The 24,690-nt window shown below is 42.2% G+C and overlaps 1 protein-coding gene across 2 annotated transcripts in view; it reads right to left on the minus strand.

The window, feature by feature from the left end:
• CSMD2 (CUB and Sushi multiple domains 2) overlaps nucleotides 1-24,690 on the minus strand; it is a 474,291-nt gene that overhangs the window by 366,944 nt on the left and 82,657 nt on the right. For both annotated transcript variants that reach the window (XM_083751582.1, XM_083751583.1), the window contains exon 3: nucleotides 13,916-14,028. In XM_083751582.1, coding sequence (XP_083607708.1) covers nucleotides 13,916-14,028 — 113 coding nt within the window. The remainder of the gene's footprint in view (nucleotides 1-13,915; nucleotides 14,029-24,690) is intronic.

Below are 24,690 nucleotides of genomic sequence, written 5' to 3' on the forward strand. Positions count from 1 at the left end.
TCCAAGTGCCCCCCGGGAGTTGTTTTAATCTGAAGTTGTAATGGAAAAGAAAAAGGAAGGGGGAAATCGGGGCATCTGCTTGAATTGCTTATTGAAATGGGATGCTAACACTAACAGTATTACCCAGCACACAGGACATAATGGCAGAGATAAGCGGAAAATGCCCACTCTTCTGGCAAACAGATCTTTGTCTCTTGGAACAAAATACAACATGCCTGTTTACCCGTAAAGACTTTAAAAGATACATTAACCCTCTTAGGAGATGCAGGGAGACAAGTGGGAGAGAGACAAGGTCCACTCATCAGAGTGAAAAAGAATTTTGTGTTTGTTTTTTTGTATTAACAAAACGATTGGTGATCAGCAACTGAAGTTGTCCAGTTGACCAAGTGACCGGAAACATAAGAGCAGGAGCCTGTTTCTTCCTCTTCCTTGCCCATCCAGCTTATCCTTGCTTGCTATCCATCAGACTGAGTCACACATCAGCCAGGATCAAAGTCTGGAAATACAGCAACCTACATCTCAAGATGTTAATAGCAAATGCCAAACTGCAGGAAGGGTTTCCAGCCAGGAAACATTTTGGATCTCACCCATCCATAGTCCAAGCTGATCCAAACTGGATCCCTGTCAGCCTTAGTACTAATCATGGGGTTCTCTGAAGGCTTGCAGCTAGCACCTATCTAGCCTCTGTGCAACTTATTGAAGGTGAGGGAAGATAGCAGAGAGGGATCAAAGGAACACAGCAGTAAGCATACAGGCCCCAAAGGTGTAAAAGGGTTCACTAGGGGTGGAATGGGGGGTACGGGAACCTACTAATGGGCAGTAAAAAATAAGGAAGCAGCTGGAGACAAAGACTCATGGTTTCTGTTGTCTCTGCAGTATGCCTGAAACGTATGTGAGGGTTACATTCTGGGGTGGGGTGGGGTTAGTGCACAAAAGCAAGATCACATAAAGTTGGGAAGACCCCTGCAACTGCCACTCCTTCCTCCATGACAATATCTATCTGTCCAAAGCTAAAGTGTTGAGCGGGTAAGATCTTGGGAGCACCATCGGACCTTCCTAGAAGCCAGTAAGCAAGGTGGAAGGCTTAAAAATTTATTTCCATGATGGGTTTTCCTGCTGTGGAAGGAGCTTTTGAAGTCTTCCACCTTGCTTTCCAGGCTTGGAAGGCTCTTGTAAGATCTCTCACAACCCGTTTTGACATTTCCCCCCCTGTCTCCTGCCCCTTATCTATATCTATCTATCTATCTATCTATCTATCTAGCTATCATCTATCTATCTATCTATCTTTCAGCAACACCTGCAAACCTGTGAACACATGAATAAACTGCATGTAAGTTTCAGGCCAACTGTACAGTAAATCTGTGACAAGAAATTGATGATGATGTATTTTCTGCTTATTTTCTTTGTATTTCTATCCCTTTCTATTCCTTAATATATTTACTTTTACTTGTGACTATAGATGTGTATGGCTGGTTGCAGCAACTGAAAATTATCTCTAATTTCAAGTATCTTCTATTTCTATCTTCTAGCTCCAATCTACAGCAGCACACTAGCAACAGACAACATAACAACCAAAGCTTAACAGTGTCTGGAAAAGAATAAAGTTTTTCATTCATTAGTTGTCAGCAAGAACAACTTTTTTCTTTCTGTTTTCTTTTGGAGGCAGCAGCCATTTTGTGTCAGACCACACCCCTGGGGGCAGCCATTTTGTGACTTGTGCTATTGGCACCTATTCCAAATTCCATATTTGTCTGTGGACCAATAAAAGATTGGCAACGGCTGCCTAACAGATAGTAGATGGGTATATATTTGTGTACACATTACCTGGCTAGAGAACTGCATTGCAAAATTCAGTGAAGTGCAAACTTTTTTTAATAAATGCTGTGTTTTGGTTCTATATTGTTTTGGTGTGCCTTTAAATGTATTCATTATTTATTTGGCAGAATCTTAATAAGAAATGAAACCTATGAGTGTTTTCATGTGATCCAAATAAAATGTCTCCCTCTTTCCTAGCTCAGAGTACCATTCTCTCTCTCTCTCTCTCTCTCTCTCTCTCTCTCTCTCTCTCTTTTTTTTTTTTCTCTCTGCCCTTGACTTTCAAAAAACACACATATGGTATTATTAAAGTAGTACTCTCTGGTGATGTGAGGGATTGCACTGTGACACATAGAAGAAGCTGGGCACCAAGATATGAAATTTCGTGCTGCATTAAAGAACCGAAGAACACCTTTTAAATATAAATATTTCAGCACATCAGTGGGGGAAATGCAATCAACCTGGACAAGATTTATCTGTAGACAGGATAAAACAAACAAAGCAAGACTAGGTGAGGGCTGGTTGTACGGTGTGTGATGGGTTTTTAAAAAATCTAGAATATGAAAATTCAGAAAGAGAGATTAAAACATCCCTCAGGATCTGAGTGCTGTTTATGCGGATTTAAATTACCTCAGGCATAGATGCAAACTGAAATTGCTCATCAGCTAGGGAATTTCTAAGTATTGAAGGCTGAGAACGGTCATTGCTTAAACAAAAAAAGCTACAGGCCCATTTGTATTTCTTATGTATACAGGAGACAAGGCGACCCAGGAAATGCCTGAACAGGCCCCACCTATGCTGATGTATTTAATCACCGGCAATGGCTTCAGAAGTGGAGAAACTCTCAGAGGGCTAACTGGCATAAAACAAATCTAAGATTTTTATGTTTCTTCCCCTCCACAACCCTCCTACTGACTCATCTGCAAAGTCCAGAACACTACTAGCTCCAGGGTATTGTGGAGGATGCAAAATGATGGACAAGCTTCTTCTACTACCACTACTACTTGCTCTCTCTGTGTGTGGTTGGGGGGCAGTAGGAAAAAGATTAAGGAGCTCTGCTCCTGCCAATGTTGAGCCCTACTACAGAGAAACTGTTGGATAATCTGACCTCCCCATGGAGAAATTCAGAGAAATGGTCCCTGCAATTTATCTGTCTGTACACAGGGTGGAAAAGCTCAAAAACTTGAGACATGTACTCAAATTCTTAGGGATTGAACATTGCATGCTCCAGTAAATGGAGGGGGGGGGTCCTGTTTGTGGAATTCCCAAGAGGAATCTGGTTGGCCAGTGTGAGAACAGGATTCTGGGGAAGAAGGACTTTTGGTCCAGTAGCTGGGCTCTTCGTATATTCTTATGAAAATCACCGGTGACATATTCTAGGTCCTAAAAGGCTCAAGCCATCTGGAAGGTAAGTTGAAAAGAAAGAGGCGCTCTTTAGAGGCTAATCAATAATTTAAGGCATTAAGAGGGATGCGGCTGAGTGCAGGTCATTTGTTATTTTAAGCACATTAAGTTGCTTCCTAACAGGCTGCAGCCGATCAGGCAAATGAAATGGTCTTGGGGCACTGATAAGGAGAGAGAGGGGTTTTTCCTCTCCTAACCTAACACAACAGCAGGAAGAGGAGCTTTTTAATAGGGATGGTCAGTGCTGGTTGCCTAGAGGTCTTGGGTGTTTGCCACTGTCAGGTGGAAGGCGGATTTCAAACAGAGGTTGGCAGATGTGAGACTAATAGGATACACTTTCCTGCCTTCTTTCTTTCTTTTTCTTTTGCCACAGCACCACCTCCTATAGCTAAATGTAAAATGGTAGCTCCACATGCAGGACCAATTGCATATGGCATCCATCAGGCCTTATGGTAGGGTAACCTGCATATACAAATACAAATCTCTTATTAGATTGAAGGTTAGCCAGCTGAAAAAAATGACAGGGTCCTGCACATTTAATAGTTGTGTGGAAGAGGGGAAATTCTATAGTTGCAGCTTCCATGACCCTACTGTTGAAGGGGCAGGAAACTCTATCTCTCATTTTACTTCCCCGCCCCACCATAAGTTGCTACTGGTCAGAGAATTGAGGAAAAAGACACTAAAATTTGACCAGGACAACTGCATAAAAAACTTGGCCAGAGGCACCAATCAATACCCTTATTTTACAGCTTGGTGAGATTAAAGGTGCTTCCAGATTATTACTATTTCCAACAATCTGGCAATTGATGTTGCACACAGAACATTTATTTGGCACTCTTGTGCAGCAAAACCACTTTGTCCTCCCCAAATCATAATTATTTTCAATAAGAAAATTTACAAAAATATTCACTGGAAAGCTTGAGATAATAATTCCAGAACTTCTGGAAGTGGCCTAAGAGGTAAATGATTAGCACAAGGCCAGCTATGGCAGATAATGGGTGTGGTTGTTTTTTAATTAAATATATATATATATAATTTGTAATATTACTTTCTATGACTAGATCATTGGAAATCAGAAATATTTGCTGGTCTTCTGCAGGGAGCCATGAGATCTACCTGTAGATTCTGATCTACCTTCTGGTTTATAAGACATGGAAGGGTCTACATTTTTAGATGCCAAGTACAGAGCGCTGGGAAAATTCGTTCAAGGGACTGATTAGGCTGCAGAGGAGACTGGGCTGTGCCCAGACAGCAGTTCCTAAGGTTCTCAGGACCAGAAACAGATGACAGGATTGCATAGGTAAAGGAATTGACTAGGGGGCAACTGTAGACAGCAACAACTTGGAGGCACAGGGGCGGATCTACTGTGAAACTAATGAAGCTTAAACTTCAGGACCCCTAATCCTGGAGAGAGCCCCAAAACGACTTTGGTCTACACTGCATATTTTTTTTTGGTCTAGTACAGTGGTACCTTGGGTTACATACACTTCACGTTACATACTCTTCGGGTTACAGACTCTGCTAACCCATAAATAGTGCCTCGGGTTAAGAACTTTGCTTCAGGATGAGAACAGTAATCGTGCTCCGGCGGCGCGGCAGCAGCAGGAGGCCCCATTAGCTAAAGTGGTGCTTCAGGTTAAGAACGGACCTCCAAAACGAATTAAGTACTTAACCTGAGGTACCACTGTAGACCCAATTTGATGCGCATGACTCAAAATGATTATTTTTTTGTTGATGTATATATTTCAACAACCCCAAAGTTTGAGAGTCAGTAGCACAGATATTGTAAATATGTGGCAATAAGTCATGGAACTATCCCATTGTAGAAGATGACAGTGGTTAACCAGACCTCTCTGCTGGTTGCAAAGGGGCCCCCATAACAGTTCAAGCTTCAGGGCTCCCAAAATGTAGGTCTGCCACTCAGTAGGCAGCAGGTAGAACACCTGGAAGCCAAAGTGCACCTAAACACATGGCAGTAAATACTACTGAAGGAAGGAGTTTGACACAAAGATTTTTATAGCTGGTAGTGGTAAGGGACTTGCTCTCTTAGAGCTTCCAACTCTGTTCTATAGTATTATAATTTTCTACTTCAAGCAGAAACCCTAGCAGTGCAAGAACTGGTACCTTGCCCACAAGGCTCCTGATTTGAACCTCGTGACAGATCCACTTTCATGTTGTGCTATCTCTATTGTCATATATCAAGATAGCTGTTTGGATTGCATATTGTTATTTTTTAACCAGCCTCATAATTTATTCTCCTCTCCACCAAGTAGAAACTGTAAAACCAGCAATGTCTGGTGTTAAATCTGCCTGCATTTAAATGCATTAAATTTGTGAAAGATGCAGATGTTCTTATAAGATAACTATTATGGAAAAGACTTCAAAGTTCATCCAGCAGAGCGCACATGTGTAGGAGTAATACAGCCAGGTTATTTGTTTCATAAAAATTCTACACACACACACACACACTGCTTGATTGTTAAAAAACCTCAAAGTGGTTTACAAAAAAAGATAAAACAAGAAAATCAAGAAAAAATCACAAACATACTTTAAAACATACAAAAGTTAAAATACTAAAACTGATTAAAATTTCCTTTTAGACTTTGTCTAAACAAGAATGTTTTCAGCAGGCACAGAAAAGAGTGATCTCAATAGGTAGGAAGTTCCAAAGCGCAGATACTGCCACACCAAACAACCGAGTTCTGTAGTAGTGCCAATTCTGCTGAAGCTTTTGAGTGGGCACATGTGGGTAAGGTGAAGAATATTTCACCCAGCACTCTGTTTCCAATTGTGAAATATCATGTGCTCTGAGGACACTTGGAAACAAAGTATGCAAGTGATGATCTGTCCCTGGGATCTTCCCCCAGGATCTATCATTCAAAGGTAATAAATAATAAATAATAAAGGTGCATTGCTTATATAACACTTCTGAACATAAAGGTTCCACCAAGCTATCATGACTGACTGTCAATACACCTATGGTCCATGAATATATCCAGTCCTTAAAAGGAAAGTCAATATAATCTAGAGGCTGCCACCACAATTTCACAGTAGCAAATTCTATGTGTGAATTTTGTGTCATGTCAGTTTGTCCCTCACACATACTGCTAATTGACTTTGCCAGATGACCCTGAGTTCTAATATTGTGAGAGATGGTAAAGTGATCTAGTAACTGAACCATGTGTTCCTAAAGTTAAAATAATGCAGTCTTAGAAGGCATGCAAAATCAGATAGGCTTGCAAATCAAACTGATGGGTACGCAAGAGAGCAGAAAGCAGAGTGGCTTCAGGAACCACTACAAATAAAACATTTTGTGCAAAAAAGGAAAGGAAAGGAAAGCTTGGGGGAGGGGAACAGAAAGAGAGATGGAGGGAGGGACATACACACAAACAGAGAGAGAGAGATACACTGTCATTTATTTAAGGCTGCTTCTCTCTGTATGTAAATGCTTCAAATTTCTTAAAATAAGCAGTATGCTTCAATGCATAATTACTGCTTTTCAGTGTTTATGTTTGTGGCCATCAAATTTGTCACAGCTGGAATCACAACACAAGAAAATGAATCCTCACCTACTTTCAGAACAGAGCACCTCTATGGAGCAGGATAACAAAGCACCACACTTTTCTCGATTGAATGCTATAGTACACAACCATCACAAACCACCTAAGGAAATGAGCTTGAACCATGGCATGACAGATTTCAAGCCCAGCAATGAACAGGAGGTTCGACAAAGAGACCACCAAGGTCCCTTTCAATGCTATGATTTCCCTGATAAGAACAATGCAAAAGAATGTTCTCCCTCTCTCTCCCTCTCTCTCACACACACACATAACACCAGAACTCGTGAATATCAAATGCAGCTAAATGTTGGACGATTCAGGACAGATAAAAGGAAGTAGAGTGCATTGTTAAACTTTGAAACACACTCTCCCAAGAGGCAGTGATGGCCGCCTACTTGGATGGCTTTAAAATAAGGCTGGCCTCCCCCCTCCCCCCCCCACCTCCGCCAAGACAGTGTGTGGCCTGTGAGTTCTGTGTTGAAATACTCTTGCAGCCCACTTGGTACGAAAAGTTGGGCCACCCTGCCTTAGATACATGCTTTAGTTATTCGGCTTGTAGCAGTTTAATTTTGTTCAGAACACTTAATAATGTCTGTATCTGTGGCCATATCACGACTACACCATCCCCTAATGGAATAGCTCTGCCTGAGAACTGCTTCTTATAGACTAATTGCTTGACTTGGTAAAGACTCTAACATATGCAGGCAGAAAGTAGCAAGAGGAAGGAAGCCAAAGAGAACTAGTTCCACCATATTTTTAAACTAACAAAGTTCCACATAAGGGGACCAGATCTCCATGCCTCTAGGTCCCTGAGCCAATTAGAATGGGGGAAGTCATGGATACAGATATGCACCAGAGCTTTGTCGCCTCATCTCAACCTATGCCTACTAACAGAGTTATTAACATTTAAAATAAGAGTCTTCAGAAGGTCCGAACTTACTCCATGTGTAGATTAGAGAGGCTTAAACAAAGGAAATGTAAATTTCATCCAGATGCCCTTTAGGACTGGCCTTAGAAAATCTTAAAATGCAGTTTGGACTTTAAAAAAATGGAAGCAAATAAATGTCAAATCTGATCAGTCCCTGTGAAAATAACTCACAGCCACATTCTAATAAAGCTAGGTGTTTGCATGTCAAAGTACTACATATGCAGCTGAGAGTAGGGAGGTTCAGATAATCCCCCACTCATTCAGGGGATGGGGGCAGGAGCCTCATGTGTCCACGTGAGCTAGCCATGCTTGCCACTGCTGCCACACCTGGTAGCCACACAGCTCTGCTAGGAATTCCCTCCCCACATGGTTGCTGGCATTCATCTGCCTTGAGACACAATGGGTGAAGTCAAACCAGTGCAGAATCACTGTGGCTGCGGAGACTGGTAACTCATAACTGCTGCCTCCTGCATGGTTTTTGATGCATTAGCAGCACCAAAGTGACCCCTCTGGGGCACAAGCCTGGGCAACGTATATGGAAGTCCTGAGCTGCCCAGGCAACAAGACACACCCCTGCCCCCAGCCTCACTGATGTGGTCTAAAGGAAAACAGAGCAATACATTTGGTATGTTTGGCAGAAGCCACCTTCTTGACCACTGGACCCAATATTGGTCTCATCCGTTCAATCTGCTGGAGCCTGTCTTCAAAAGACAAGGCAAGTGCCTAACCCACCAAGGGTTTGAGACCCATTGACTACCTCCACCTAGTTTAGCCAGCCAGTAGAAGCTGTTTTCTAAGGTGTGGCTGCTGTCATATGATGACAGCATCTAGGAGCCACACATGGGAGCTGGATGCAGGGTGGGGACCAAAGGTGAACAAACTACCCCAGAAGGAGCACGATAATAATACTACTGTTCCCCATCACCACATACATTCCACATGACCCAGAGGATGTACCCAGAACTCTGTCTCATTCACTGTGACACAGAAGGGAGTTTCATCTGAAACCTTCTACTTTCCTTGAGCAATCCACTGCTGCCTCCTGGACTGCTGAAGAGGCAGGCTGTTTTTACATCAAAACAGCAGTTGCTGCACTTTGGAAGGTCACACATTGCTTTCTGACAATCTCTGGGGTTAAACGGAAGAAATGCAAGTTTTGCTCGTTTGTAGCATGACTCAGCTGCATGTTGCTCTGACTGACTGGCAGCTTTGACAACAGAATACCACCTTCTTATCCTTGTCCTCCCACCAGTTTTTCAACCTCTTAAAATTAAATTGGTCATGTTTTAGTTGTTTCATTCTTTGATTTCCCTTCAGTATGAATGTTGTGGCTGCAACCTGAATAAAGAAATGTGAAATTGATTAATCATATGCATTTGGTTGAGTGGCTGATTGATATATCAGTAAGATTAGCATATGGGTTGAAACAATATTTCTGAATCAAGAAGACCCTTTTTCAATGTAAGCAGACATTCTTTTAGAAGGCTAGGTAAAGGTAAAGGGACCTGACATTTAGGTCCAGTTGTGACCGACTCTGGGGTTGCAGCGCTCATCTCGCATTACTGGCCAAGGGAGCTGGCGTTCAGTTTCCGGGTCATGTGGCCAGCATGACTAAGCTGCTTCTGGTAAAACCAGAGCAGCACATGGAAACACCCTTTACCTTCCTGCCAGAGCAGTACCTATTTATCTACTTGCACTTTGACATGCTTTCGAACTGCTAGGTTGGCAGGAGCAGGGAACGAACAATGGGAGCTCACCCCATCGCGGGGATTCGAACTGCCGACCTTGTAATCGGCAAGCCCTAGGCTCTGTGGTTTAGACCACAGCGCCACCTGTGTCCTTTTTAGAAAGCTAGTTATCTTTAAATAGTACTTTGCAGCCATTGTGGCAGACCTTCAGTAGCGCAGGTGCTTTTTGGACAAGCGCATCCACAAAGGACTCCTCATACTGAGTCACAGAGGATCAGTGTCACTTCTGTTTTGTCAGCAGTGGGTGCACTAGCAGAAGGCGCTGGAGATACTCACATATTCACACACCCTCCTGATTTTCCAGGAACAGTCCCAGAATTATGAAAACCATTTGACTTGATCCCAGAATGTAACTTTTTCCTCACCAGCAGCACCACTGCCAAGCTTGGGGAGGAAGATGAGCCAGAGCTTGTCCCGAATGATGATAATGGCCACGGCTAAGAAGGAACACCCTGTTGTCTCTCCATGACCGCAGCAGCTGGCCTCCTCCCTTGGAAGCTCATGGCAGCTGCTGGAGAGTGGGCCATCACTAAGGCCAAGGCCCACATGACATGCCGTTTCTGAAGGGGCAGGCAGAGGGCAGAGCTGCCCTTGGTGGGAAGAAAGGGGGAGCAGAGCATAACTTGTCTTGATTGGGGTGGGGGAATGTTTTGTGTGTCCTTGTCTAATCTTGCCCTTTCTAAAATTCATTCATTGGTGTGTGTTTTTGTTTTGTAAATCTACCAAAGGAAAAAAATAAAATCAGGGTTAAGGGGTTTTCTCAAGATGGTGGAGGACATGTCTGCTGTGTCCCATTGGTATAGTGGTGGTGGCACTGTTAGAATTCCTGCTCCATGATTGCAGTCATGGGATTTTTGTCTATCACATGACGGTATATGTTTTGACTCCACAGAGTGGGAAGTGAAGGAGACAGGATGTTTGTGTTCCTGTGTTCCATGAAGTGGGACTATTGTCCTTTGCTCTTTTTCTTTTTGCTGTCTGATGCTAGAGAGAGAGAGCACAATGTTGCAGTGCTCTGTGTGTGTTTATATGTAAATAGAGTAGATTAGCCAAAATGCTGAGTTGCTGAGGTCTGTCACACAAACTGCAAACACTCTGCGGATCCCTAAGTGTGCCAATGTCTGTTGGCATTGGTTGCTGTGATGTTTGGGCAGAAGAAAACTTTTGAAGCTCCCGAATGAACGACCAGGAGGGAGAGAATATGCCAGTCGGGCATGTGTTGCTGCCAGGGTCGTACTTGAGTGTAGGACAAGCTCCTGACAGGCACTTGCCCTTCTTCTGATAGGAAATGCTCTGTGGGGCAGGGGACACAAAAAATGGGGAGCTAAGGAGGGTCAGTTGGGGGAAGAGTGATTAATGTCCCTATTTTCATCTGAGGAATGTTGGAGGGTATGTACTCAGTGAGTGGGCTATGAGGGACTGGTGGGACTGAAGCAACCATGGATGAGAAGGAGTCAACTCAGTTGTATCCCATGCTTCCACCAGTGAGCATTGAATGGGGAGCATACCCTTCCCTGTCTGCCACCTCAGTCAAGTGGCTCAATGAAGCTCATAGTAGGCCTCACTCTGCCTCCAGAAGTTGTTGGACTCCAGCTTCCACTACCCCTGAGCATTGGCCATGCTGACTGGGCCTGAGATCCAACAACATCTGGAGGGCCAAAGGTATCCTACTCATGGATTAACTGATTAAACACTCTAACTTTTTTCCCCAGACACAGCCTGCTAAATGAGCATTAAACTGAATACAGCATGCATTTGTTTTTTAAAAAGGTTGACATTAAAAAAGGTGGACAGCCTGTCAGAATGATGTAGGGATAATGTGCAAGAGACAACTGAGCCAGTATTGGAACGAGGACTAAGTATGTGTCTCTCTTTTACAGTGAACACACAGGAAGGAAAAGCAGATACAACTGCTGTGCAAATGTGAGCTTTAAAACTGAAACTGCAATTTGGATTGTCCCTAAGATGCACCGTACTGGGAACTCCAAAGAGATCTCAAGGTCATCATCATTTTACATACGATTTTCATCCTGGTGCAAAGGGGAGTCTGAAAAAGCATTAGGAGACCACAGAAAGGTCCAAACCTAGGTGGGATCAATTCCCAAATCTTTCAAGTCACTCCCTCCACTTCACACCTCCTTCAACATCTGAGGATGTTTGAAATGAATTGGTTCCTAGTCCTAAAGAGAATTCTAACACCAAATTCTTCTTGGTTTTTTCTTTCTTTCTTTAAAAAAAACATCATTATGCTTAGCTTATCAGTAAGTAGGATGGATTGGTTCATTAACACATCAAAGGTACAGTATAGCTGCTACTTTCTTTATCCAATGGACAGACCACCATCAACCATCAGAGCACCAGACAGTCATGGTAGACAGCATGTTGCCCAGCTAAGTGCTTCAAAACATTGAACCAGAAATCAGCACAAAAAGCTCTGAAACTTTATTAAGCCCAGCTTGTTGTTTTATAGAACTGCTCCTTCTTTATTTGCCTTATGATAAAGAACAAACCTTCCCATCACTGCATTTAGCTTTTCCTGACTTGTTACTCATGCCCTCCACGCAAACAACAGCACAGCCAAGAGGCAGCGGTTTATAAATTATAATGCAATTCTGTCATGCACACGGTATTAATGTGCTTATTTTAAAAAACAAAAAACCTCGTTCCTCTGCTATGATGAACTGTTGTTGGTATTAACCAGGATGTGGTGCGGAATTCATACTGATTTCCCATTTACTGCAAAACACTCCCTCAATTTATTTTAAATGTCACTTCACCATATATTCATCAGGTATGCTGTAGAGGTGATTGTAATTAATTTCACATCGTACCGACATGGCTAGCATACATAATCCTCAGGGAAGGGTACTAAGAGCACTTGCTTGTCTGCAAGCCAAGGCAGGCAGGGTGAACACCAAATCAGCCTCTCTGTGATGGATAGAAAGATATAGAGACAGACAGAGATGCAATCCATGTCTCTCTATATCAGGCATAGGCAAACTCGGCCCTCCAGATGTTTTGGGACTACAGCTCCCATCATCCCTGACCATTGCGAGCAAATAGTTAGAGCATATTGTCCAGGCTCCCACTCTCATTCATGGCACTTTGACTCTCAACTCGATTATTCCCAAAGACTTTATTCCATAAGTTAAGCACAGGGGTCAGCAAAGTTTTTCAGAAGGCTGATCCACTGTTCCTCAGATCTTGTAGGGGGCAGGACTATATTTTGAAGGGAAAAAAGAACAAATTCCCATGCCCCATAAATAACCCAGAGATGCATTTTCAATAAAAGGACACATTCTACTCATGTAAAAGCATGCTAATTAATAGACCATCTGTGGGCCGGATTTAGAAGGCGATTGGGCCAGATCCGGCCCCCAGGCCTTAGTTTGCCTACCCAAGAATTAGGGCATGGTTTAAACATAACTCTAAGATACACTGATAGGCACAAGCTGAAAACTTTGTCTCAACACTGGACATGCCCCTTGGGCTTCTCTTTTGAAGAGCGGGGTGGGCACAGGGCATGATTCACATCTTAAGAGATGGGATTGTGCAAGCAAGTAGGCTTTCCTGCGAGTGGGATGAACAGGTGTTCAGTGGCATATTTAACAGTGGTGGACCTTAGGGTCTCAAATTTCAGCAGCTCCCTCAACACCAGAATTTGGTGCCCCTACACCTCTCACACTCCATGTGCTTTTGTGACCAACATAACACACTCAGCCAACATATTTTTGATTGCCCTAAGCTCCTCTGATCTTATTACTAACATAAAACTTCTTCTCTGTTACCAAATAAAAAACAAAGATATCAATATAATAAAGGATCATTAATCTATTGCCTATTTGTTTGGAGATATCTTTAACTGAAGATTAGAAGAAAATTATTGTCTTGTCATCTTGGATGTCACGCTTCTAGTTATTTTACTCACATGTAAAGTTCCATTTTGAAAAATTGTTGCCAGATAATGAAACTTCGGAAAATTGTATTTAAAATGTTACAGAGCATATTAACAATAGATGAAAATGAAAAATGGGTTGACATTTCCATGGAATTACTCACACATACACATAATTTGTCAATTTAGCCATTGTTCTGTGTGTGTGTGTGTGTGTGTGTGTGTGTGTGTAGACTGATAGATAAACATATACAGTAGATGGAGTTTCTTTGTTGTTGTTTTTTTAAAAATGTAAGGAAAGGAGTATTAGTCCAAAAATCTAGTTATATACCCCCCCAAAAGCATATTAGGGTTGTGAACAGTAATGTAAAAACAAAAAAACCCCACAACTAAAACCAGGACAGAACTGCAGCAAAATACAGGACAAAGTACATAATTCACAGAATTTACCCTTAAGAAAAAAGACAATGGTTTTGAGTTGCAAAACATAATTTGTCCCAGAAAACCCAAATGGATCTTGACCTCCTGTACAGAAGCAAAGGCTGGACACCGAAAGCTGACCTACCTTCATAGTTTGCCTGAAATCCTTGAGCACTGACAGCATAATCGCTTACAAGCCACAAGGACAGCACCACCCCAGTACTCACGATGGGAGGAGGCAGTTGGAATCCTGTTAACCTGAAAGAGATCACAATGGGAAGAATCACACCGGGCACTTCCTATTAAACATGTAACACAGAACCATCCTGTTACCAACCTGCCCAACCATCTCCTGCCTTCCTTTTAAGTGAAGGTGTAATACTGTAAAATGGGGATTACTCAGATTGTGGCACAGCCTGACCTCTTGTCTTTGCACTACCTGTACAACATGACTGCCACCCACAATGGTTGGGTCCCCTTTAAACTCTCCCCAGACCATAACTCTCCCCAGACCACATCCCTCAGCAGCCCCTACTTTGCACTCTCTGTGGATGCTTTTGCCTGGATGGAATGTGCCCTTGAACTCTGATCATGTTTCTTGCCTGTCTGGAAGGAGAGAAGGGGGAGGGGTATGTGCAAGTGTGTGTAGAAACAAGGCAAAATTTACATTTATTGTTCCATCCACTTTTGCCCTTGCCCTCCCCCCCCCCCACTGGCATTTGGCTCCAGAAAGAGGCCCAGAAGGGAATCTACCTCTCAGAATGAAAAAAAGATTGCCTACCCAAAAGCTATAGTAGATGAACAAAAAGGTTGACAATTACAGCAGCTTCATATGTTCATTCACACTGATAAAAAAGCAACACTTATGTCTTTGCCGTCAAAGTAACTCATAGGGCAGGCTCAATGAGCTTGACAAAGGCTGACTCGATATGTGAATTAAAGATAATAGCTGGTGACATTCTGCAGCCCTCCTAGGTTCCATCCCTGAATGACTTTTCTTCCACAGCTAGATGGCAATTGTTAATTTTATTAACACAGGTTTGTTCAGCAATCATTTCTGAACTGGCATTACGATATCCCAGGTATTAATTCCCAGCTGTTCTATTGACACAGCTGGGAAATAGCTGATGTACATTTTTGACGAACAATTACAGTTTTATCTTCCAATCCTATTGCCTCTCACCTGGCTAAGGCAATTTTTTTTAAAAAAAGCTTTAAATGTGGATTTTAATTTAAAGTGCTCTCTCTCTCTCTCTTTGCTTTCATCAGCTTAACACCTAAAATTATACTACATAAAAACACTGGAAAGAGGCAATACCTCAGTGGCAGAGCTTTGAACACAGAGGTTTCCAGGTCCAGTCCACAGCAACTCATGAAGCAGGGCTGGAGGAAGGCACTGAAGACACTGCCAGCCAGTGTAGGCAACACCAGGATAAAAGGACCCATAATCAGACTCAGATGTAGGGACAAGAGAAAAATTCATTTGGTCCACTTTTCCCAGTAGGCTGACCCAACACAATGCTACCAAACTTCTTTCTGGACTGGAACACGACTCTTGGTGGGATAACCCTCTTCAGCTTTGGTGTGGAAAATGTGTGCACCCCATGCTAAATAAAAGATGCACACAAAAAACTGAAAATTGTGTGTTTTTTATGTAAAAGGAGCTGTACAGGCAATTTATGTCCACACTTTTAATGTGTTCCTTCAAAAAGTCCACACAAATTGAGGTTAAGCATCAGTGAGACTGACAAAGGACAGAATTACTTGTTCTGTTCACCACCTACCTAGAATAAAGCAGTTCCCTAGGTTTGTTGGTTGGTTTATTACATTTATATACCACCCTGCATTCAAGGATCACAGGGTGGTTTGCAGTATGAAACACAAAAATATATAACATAATAGCAAACAAAACAACACCCCCCTCCTCAGTTTGAAAAGCTGTAGATTGCTAATTAGTCAAAGGCCTGGGAGAAGAGGAGTTTATTTTTTTTCTGCTATTGTTGTTTTTTCTATTATATTTTGTTCTGCTGTTTAAATTGTGTGGTGTTTTCTTTTTTCTTTTTTAAAAAAGTTAGCTCTCTCATTTTGACTACAGCTTCAGAACCATAGCTCTCATTTAAAGTTATATTCCCGTAGTCATATAGTCCAGGGTTTATCAACTATTTTAGGCCCATGGGCACATATACAAACTACAGAAACTGTTATGTCCTCCCCCACAATCAAGTACACACCACAACCTGCTGTATATTTCAAGCCTAATTCAGCAGGGGGCTATGGCAGCAGAGAAGGCCTCTGAGGTCACAGGTGTGCCCACAAGCACCACCCTGGCAATGCAATATATATCGTATGTGTCTGCAGTTGGCAAGGCAGTGCCTGCGAATACCACAGCACCCCCAGACTTCTCACTTGCTGCCATTTACACTTAATAAAAGTTTGCTGGATTGTAACAAAGTCTCCATTGTACCAAAGTTGGACTTTGGGGTACACATGACCTTCCTAAACTAGAGTACTCCCTGACAGTTCTGTTAAGGCTGCCTGAAGCCCAGTTCCCAATATCAAGCTCTTAGGGGAGCGGGTGGCACTGTGGTCTAAACCACCGAGCTCAAGAAGGTCAGTGGTTCAATTCCCCGCAATGGAGTGAGCCTCCCATTGCTCTGTTCCAGCTTCTGCCAACGTGGCGGTTCGAAAGCACACCAGTGCAAGTACATAAATAGATACTGCTGTGGCGGGAAGGTAAATGCCATTTCCAAGCACTCTGGCTTCCGTCACAGTGTTCCGTTGCGTCAGAAGCAGTTTGGTCATGCTGGCCACATGACCCGGAAAGCTGTCTGTGGACAAATGCCAGCTACTTCAGCCTGAAGCGAGATGAGCACCACAACCCCATAGTCGCCTTTGACTGGACTTAACTATCCAGGGGACTGGATTTAACTGTCCTTTACCTTTTTACCTTTTTACTAAGCTCTTAATTACCGTAGATAAAGATATGACCAACTGCCACAAATACATCACATAATATGAGAGTCTACCAGTGCTCACATCCTCCATTCTCAAATTTTCACCCTCAACTCATATCACAGGTGAAATAAGGGCGAGCACATTGACCTCTGTTAGTTGCTACAGCAACACACAGGTACACACTTGTAGATTCAAGAATATTGTAAGTGGGAAAACATTATTGTCAATAAAGTGGGTTTCTTAGTAACATCTATGTCATATTGTCATCACCCCTCATACATCCTTCAAACAACTTGAGAAAAGCATTATGCAGTATACTCACTTCCCATTGCAATAAGCATTGTAGTAGTGATTACAATTGGACTATATAGCAGACAGCTACAGCACAAGTGGTTCAAATCTCATGGTGAGTGTGACAGAACAGAGCACATAGTCATGTTTGCTATGCGGCAGCAAAGAAAGCTTACTTCTCTGACTCCAATGCACCCCAAGTCTCCAATGCACCCAGCTCTGCAGCGCATTGTAAGAGTTTTGCAAAAACTTTCAGGTAAAGTCCATCTCACCCATTCCAAACTTGATGCCACAGTTGAGCAGGTCTGGTGGAGGTGTTTAGGCAACCATCTGGTCAGAGTGTGGCAGTTCAGGTGCCTGGCTGGCATTCTCTTGTGCCATTGGTTTGATCTCTGTGCAACGGCTGTGGTCTGTTTAACTTCCATTATTATATTTGTCCATTCTTACAAATACTGTAATAGGTTAAGATCTGGTGAAGTACAATAACAACTTGGTAAAGTATATAGTTTTGGGTCCCCACCCCCCTTTATTTTTCCTTCTATACGGGTGCTGTTTCTCTTTTTCTCTCTCTTTTATTTACAGCTTACCATGTTTAGTGCACATATAACTATGTACTTTCTGAACTTTCAATAAAGATGTTACACACACTCATTGTTCTGTACTGTTGGTGAAGAAGGCATCATGGTAAAAGGCAATTCACGTTTTGCCTAAAGTGGAAATTTAAGCAAACCTGTGGGTTCCGCTTGAAGCAAAACAGTTGAGAAATTTTGAGGGAGTTTTGTTACAGCAATTAAAAAAATCCAGGAGTAATTTTTAAAAAAAATATATTACTGAATTATGTCTATAGTTAAATATGAGACATATTTGAAGGTTCTCTCTTATATTATGTGTCTGGATAATTCCAAGGGAAATCAAGAGTTCTAATTAAGTCTAGCAAAGTTTCCCAGAAACACTTCTCCTGTATTTGATATAGAGAGATATCCTGTCATATCACAAAATATAATATAGGCATAAGTGCCCCCTTTTCCTTCCTCTAAGTCTAAAACTTCTCTGTGATAACACAGAATCCATTACCCTTTTTTCTGATATGGTTCTCATCATCAGTTCAATCAACAACAAACAGTTACTGCTTCTGGGGACTAACCTATTAAAAGCCAGAAGGCCAGGGAACTCTCTCCAAACTTTTCCGACTTCCTCTAATGAAAATCCAGTGGAATGCACCATTTAACCTGGCATTAAATTACTCTACCTCATAGTCCAGTGCATTTACTCACACCAAATTTAAATGTCGCCTATTAATGAGAATTTCCCCATCAAATTACCTTTTCTCTTGCTTTTAACCATATGCAGTTAATATGATATGGGGTCTTGTGGGGGAAAGCAGAACAAGGCTACCTACTCTAGGAAAAACTGCAAAGTTGGAAGAAAACATCTTTTTAAAGAGAAGCAAAACAGATACTAAATGTTTTGAAACATTTATAATCCACATATTAATTAGGCAGCAGACCTCTCAGCATTCATTCAGTAATGAAGACTAACCAGAGATCCTTTCCAGAAATGAACAGCAAAATAAATTTTCTGAGTTTTTCCTTCATTAATTTGCAATTCACGTCTCACTATCTGTGAACTGCATACAGCAGAACTATGGCTCTGCCAAATGTTTGCCCATTTCAGTCTTCAGGATGAAAGATGTGCTTTGGAAAGGGAGCTGTAATTTCCCCCGAAAAACCACTTGTACCTTGGTGTGTTTGTTTTTGGTGACTGTTCCAGTCATCGTGTCCCCTTTTCTCCATTGTTGGCTTAGAAGCAGAATTGTAGAGCTGCCCCCAGTAAAACTGGGAGCAAGAGCAAAAGCCAGGACCCCTCAGAGGACCATTGGACTAAGACCATTGGACTCATTCCCATCTCCCCAGGGCAGCTCTTCAAATCTGCCTATAGCCAAGCAAATATTTATATAATATTATATTATCTACCTTTGTCTTGTATGTATTATACTATGTTATGATAATTATGGAACTTATTTCCCACTCTTCCTCCCAAAGGAGTCCAGGACAGCAAATAACAAGCAATACAACAATAACAATAAAAACATATTTAAAATAATCCCAATATAGACACAGGCTGGGAAAGAGCTCTACCTAAACGTTTTGTTGGAAGGTCTACAGAAGGTGCCAAAAAGAAAACAGAGGCAACACCTAATATTTTAAAGGAGGGAATCCCAAAGGGTTGATACAATAAAGGTTTGGTTCCTGCATGGTGCAGAACAGAGCTCCTGGTTAAATGGAATCTAGGAGAGGTCTTCACCTGCAGAGCACAGTGATGAATTGGGTATATAAGGGGTGAGATGACCTTTCAGGTGATCCAGCCCCAAGCAATTTACAGCTTCATAGAGCAAAATCAGCACCATGAACTTAGACCATGAGCTAATTGGCAGAGATATGTCTTGTTGCTTTCTCAGGGACCTGTTTTGAAAAGCTCACACACTTACACACAAAATCTGAGTGTAGGACAAAGCCTACCCCTACAAGAGACTCTCTTGGCCAGACAATCCCATCCGGTGGGATGTTACCCTCCCATTTCCCAAGGGACAGGGTGCATATTGGAAACAGTGTTATCCAATACTGTATTAGTTTGTTAGAAGCTGAAGATCTGCACCCAGAAAAAAATGGGGATGAGGAGAAAAGCCGCTGGGTCAGAGCCATTTACAGAAAATGTAGTCAAAAGACAGGCTGATGACTGGTTAAACAAAAGCTAAAGAGCTGGAGGCAGGAATGACGTCAGATATAGGCTGGATAACAGGTATGAGGGAAGGGAAGGGTTAGGGTTGCTACTACTATGCATTAAGATGAGTTACTCAGACTAACATGATTTGGAGCATAGGTTATATAGAGTTATATAGAGCCAGCCAGCCCATATTGACTCTTCAAGTAACTTGGCCCTGGCGGAGCTGTAGGACTGCAGATCCAGCTCTAGCCATCATATGGGTGTTGTTGTAGCCTAATAGAGACTGGGCCTGTACAGCTGCACTCAAAGTGATACTCCGAGGGCACTGGATGCCTTCAAAGCTTTCTCCCAAAGATGGGGGACCTGTGGTTGTGGGACTCTGACTCCTAGCCAGCAACAACCAAGTGCCAGAGGTGACAGGACATCTGGAGGGTCACAGTTCCCCATCTGGTTCTGCTACACTGGGTGCTAAGTCTAGGAGTGCCTAAGGGAGTCACAACTATGATGTAGTGAATTAAACAGAATGGAAGGTGAGAGGCAGAAGGGGAGGCACCAAATTTTGCCTTTGCACAGGGTGCTGCTGAAATTTGAAATTCCAAAGTCCACCCCTGCTCCAGGCCCCACTGCTTCCCCTCTCGTGCTTTTCTCGTGTATTTTTATTTTTGCCTGGTCAGAATGATATATTGGACTCTGATTATGTAATTTGCTTGTCCCTATGGAGAGCAAAAAGAAGTATGTGATGAGCGTGAACCAGCCTACTGTGCAAAAGTAAAATTGACATTGATTGTTCTACCTGCTTTTGCTTCTAACCCTGCTCATGTGTTCCTTGGAAGGCTGTAGAAAAGGGAATGTGTCCCTTTGGCTGAAAAAGGCTCCCCATCCCTGCTTTAAATGCAACTCTGCTTCCCTCCATAATGAGATGGCACACAGATTGCCAATGCACTGGCCGCCAGTGGTGAAATTGAGGGAAAGTTTTCACTGTAAGTTTTGATGACTTCCATTTTTTTTTTGCCCCCTAGTTGTTACTTTGAATTTTTAATACTACAAGCCATTACAATGAGATTTGTAGAGTGACATTATTTTATATTGGCAGAATAATAATTGATATCTTAAATAACCTCATTAATCAAGAAGGAAAATTAGCTCGGTGCGGAAGCGAAGCAAAATTCTGCTGCACTGCCTTATATGGAATCAGTTAAAGGGCAGTGCTGTCTGCCAGGCTGAGCTTAGGAACACTACACGGATGGTTGTCCTTTAAATCTCTGCTCCCAGGAGGCAGACACGGTGCTCTGGGCCACACCAAGCTCAGCCAACTTCAAATTATATTGTTATGACACACTAAGGCAAAGGCTTTGTGTAGGTTTTTGAAGCCATTTGTCTTTATTTGATGGCATTCATTCCCTGTCCCAATGATTAGGCTAATCCCTCCAGTTGATTTTCCACGCAAAAGACAAACAAATGAAAGAGAGAGCCAAACATGGGGCTAGAGTATAATCAAGAATTCTGTGTAATACATAGGAGTTCCTCAGAATGTGGAAAGGGACCCACACATGTAGAAAGCTTGAAAGTCATTGTCCTGGCAGAGATGCATCAAACCTGTGGCCCTTCAGATGCTGTTAGATTACAACTCCCGTCATCTCTGCCCATTAGTGGTGTGAGCCTGGAGTAATGGGAGTTGGGAGTCCAACCGTATCCAGAGAGCCAAAGGCAGCCACCAGGATCACAGGGTCACATTCTACCTAAAGGACAAAGGATGATCTTGCCTGCTCTCAAGCACCTGGAACCACTTGTGCAAGTGCCAGTGATATGTGTCCCCTGCCACAACAGACATCCAAGTGTTTTCACTGGTAAACTATAGATTAACTAATTTGAGCAGATCTTACTAACCATTGCAGATGTCAGTAATCTGGAAGGCCTGATTTACAACCTGGGCACAGTAATTCCACTTCTGATTACAATTGTGGGGTAGGGAAATTATCAGCGGTTGAATGTGCAACTGCACACACAGGAATTTATGAATAGGGGGTTCACATCCAATTGTGCCTCTTACTCAAAGCAAAGAAATGCATCTACATTTAGATGTGCATCCAGATGTGCACTAAAAGCAATGGGCACCATTGAGATATCAATGTGCATTCCCATAGCCCTTCCTGTTTACACACAAGTATGGATTTCTAAGACACTCTGTAGAGTTTCCATGGATATCTCACGCCAAAGGGGAGAAACTCCATGAAAATGCAGGGAAAGGATTTGCATATCCCTATAGGCCACTCACCCACACATTTTCAGGTTTCCAATGCAAAAACAAACAAACATATAGTCATCTCTTCCTTTCCTTTCTTAATTTAAGAACCTATTAATTCTACAAGTTAGGGAGGGAACAGGCTCATTGCACTCATAGTAGAAATGAGAGATGGTGGAAGCCCAGCGTATTGGAATGATTTATGACCAAAATCAGGCCTCCTTTAATTTCAAGTCAAGCTGCACAGAGATCTCTGAACCAACACCTTCCATCATGGACATGTTGCAAGAAAAACACAGCAAGCCATATACTTGTTCCTTTCAGTACACACAGAATGTACAACTGTGAGTCAATGTAGTTGCTAATGTGAGCCAAGTTAATCCTCTTTCATCCTATGCTCATCTCTCAACCTTCCACTTCACTTCCCAAAAGCTTGACTTGAGACCCTCTTCTTACATGAAGTTTGTTACCAAGGGAGTGTTTCTGGAATGAATCCCATAAAGGAAGACATGCATGCAAAACAATCCTGTTATGGCGGAATTGGATATTATCTGGACCGTTTTGAGAATTTCCATATCCTTCCTGGAAAACCCACTTGAATGAACAACGTACAGAACTTGCCCCAAAGCATTTTAATCATTTCCCATGAAACTCTTTTGGCTTTCTTCATAGTTTGATTTTGCCTTAGGTGCAATTTTGCTGGCAGGTCATGATTACTTTGGTCACACCTTTCCCCACATCAGTTCCTGCCACTGTTGTAATTATTCTACACATACTCCCCTTTGAATGCAACTCTCTACAAGGTAGCTGACCCTAAGTACTCTAAAAAAACAAACAAACATAAATTCAATTTGAACTGATCCCTTATATCTATCTATTACACATAAAGAACCTAGGAATGTGGAACAGAAGTTTGATTCCTATCTTTCCATGTATGACCACAGCAGTGATGTGAAAATACAGAGAAGTGAGAATGGAAGCACAAGACAGAAGTCAACAACACATATCACATCCCCACCTCCTGCCTTAATCTCTTCTCTAATTTTAGGTGTGATTTGTTTATTCTGCATTATTTGCTTATTTGTCATTTTTTCCTCCTTTCTTTTTGGATTTGGATTTGGACTTGATATCCTGCTTTATCACTACCCTAAGGAGTCTCAAAGCGGCTAACATTCTCCTTTCCCTTCCTCCCCCACAACAAACACTCTGTGAGGTGAGTGGGGCTGAGAGACTTCAAAGAAGTGTGACTGGCCCAAGGTCACCCAGCAGCTGCATGTGGAGGAGCGGAGCCGCAAACCCGGTTCGAGTCTACCACTCTTAACCACTACACCACACTGGCTCCCAGTGTGTTCTTTGCATCAAACCCCGAAGCAAATATGGAATGGGATAAATAAAGCACCTGAATGTCAATATTGCACATAACCCCCTTTAACCCCCACCTTGTTTTTCCATGTACCAAAAGCAATGTATCAAACTGCCCTCTTGCTTATTACTCTGACATTGATAATAAACACTCCATTAACCAAATAACATGGTCTTGTCTCTTGGGACAGTCTTACATTTCATAGTGGATGGATCTTTGCATTCAGTTTAATTGTATCTGGGGAGATATCCTTCCTAGACAAGACAGCACCCTCAGCCAGGGATCTCAGACTACACAAGTAAAGTCTTCACATATTCTGAATACTCTGAATATCAATAAACCACATTTTCATATTGCATAATCAGGGAAGTTAAAAAGCATGCACTGTCTCTGATGCCTATCACTTTTCCACCGTACAGAGTACTAGGTTGCTTCCTCAGTTCAAATCATGATGATCAAAGGCAGGTTTATGCAAAAAGAACATGTGACCATAACCCCAAAATGGCTAACTAACCAAGGTTTTTGTTGAGCATTATGAAGCGACAAATAAATCTGATAGGATCTGACAAATTTCTGCCCCTGCATGCACTGACATCCTAAACAAGGTGCCCTAGGGACAGAAATTGAGACAAGGGGGAGAACTGGTCATGATTAAATCCAGGCTGGGCAAAGACACATCAGAACTGGCAACACTTCCACCATGTGTGGCTGTGTTAGCACACGACAATAACACCATGGTTTAATAATATGCAGACTAGCTTGGCATTCATACAAAAACTGATGGATTGGGTGGATTTGGGTCTGATCAAGGAATACTTATACTTAAAAGTAGGAAACATTTAATATTACTTAACATGGAAAAGCTATAAACTTTGAAAAATGTATAAGCCCAGCACACTTGGCGCTACCACAAATTAATCAGCAACATATTGCCTCTGCCTCTGGAGGTTTCCTTTCCAGCTATTATGGCTCACACCCATTGATGAACTTACTATCCATAAAACTGCCAATATCATAACAGCATCACACAAATCTACAGTGTGTATTCACTTGGAATATTACACACTGATCTGGATGCTGTGCCTCGAAAATGATATTGTAAAAAAGGATATTGGACAAGAAAATCCAGAATGATAATCGGGCTGGAACAACTGCTCTATTAAGGGAGAAAAATAAATGGTTTTGGCTATGCCAAGCAGATGAACAAATCCCTGGGAATGGGGAAATACTCTAAAGTAAGTGGACAGGGACTAGTCATCCTGCCTTCACCCTGTTCTCATAGTACTAGAACCATTGAGTGAAGCCAAATATTGAAAAATCCAGGACAGACAAAAGGAAGTACATG

Source organism: Podarcis gaigeae (assembly GCF_964106915.1).
Source record: "Podarcis gaigeae genome assembly, chromosome: 8".
Lineage (NCBI taxonomy): Eukaryota > Metazoa > Chordata > Lepidosauria > Squamata > Lacertidae > Podarcis > Podarcis gaigeae.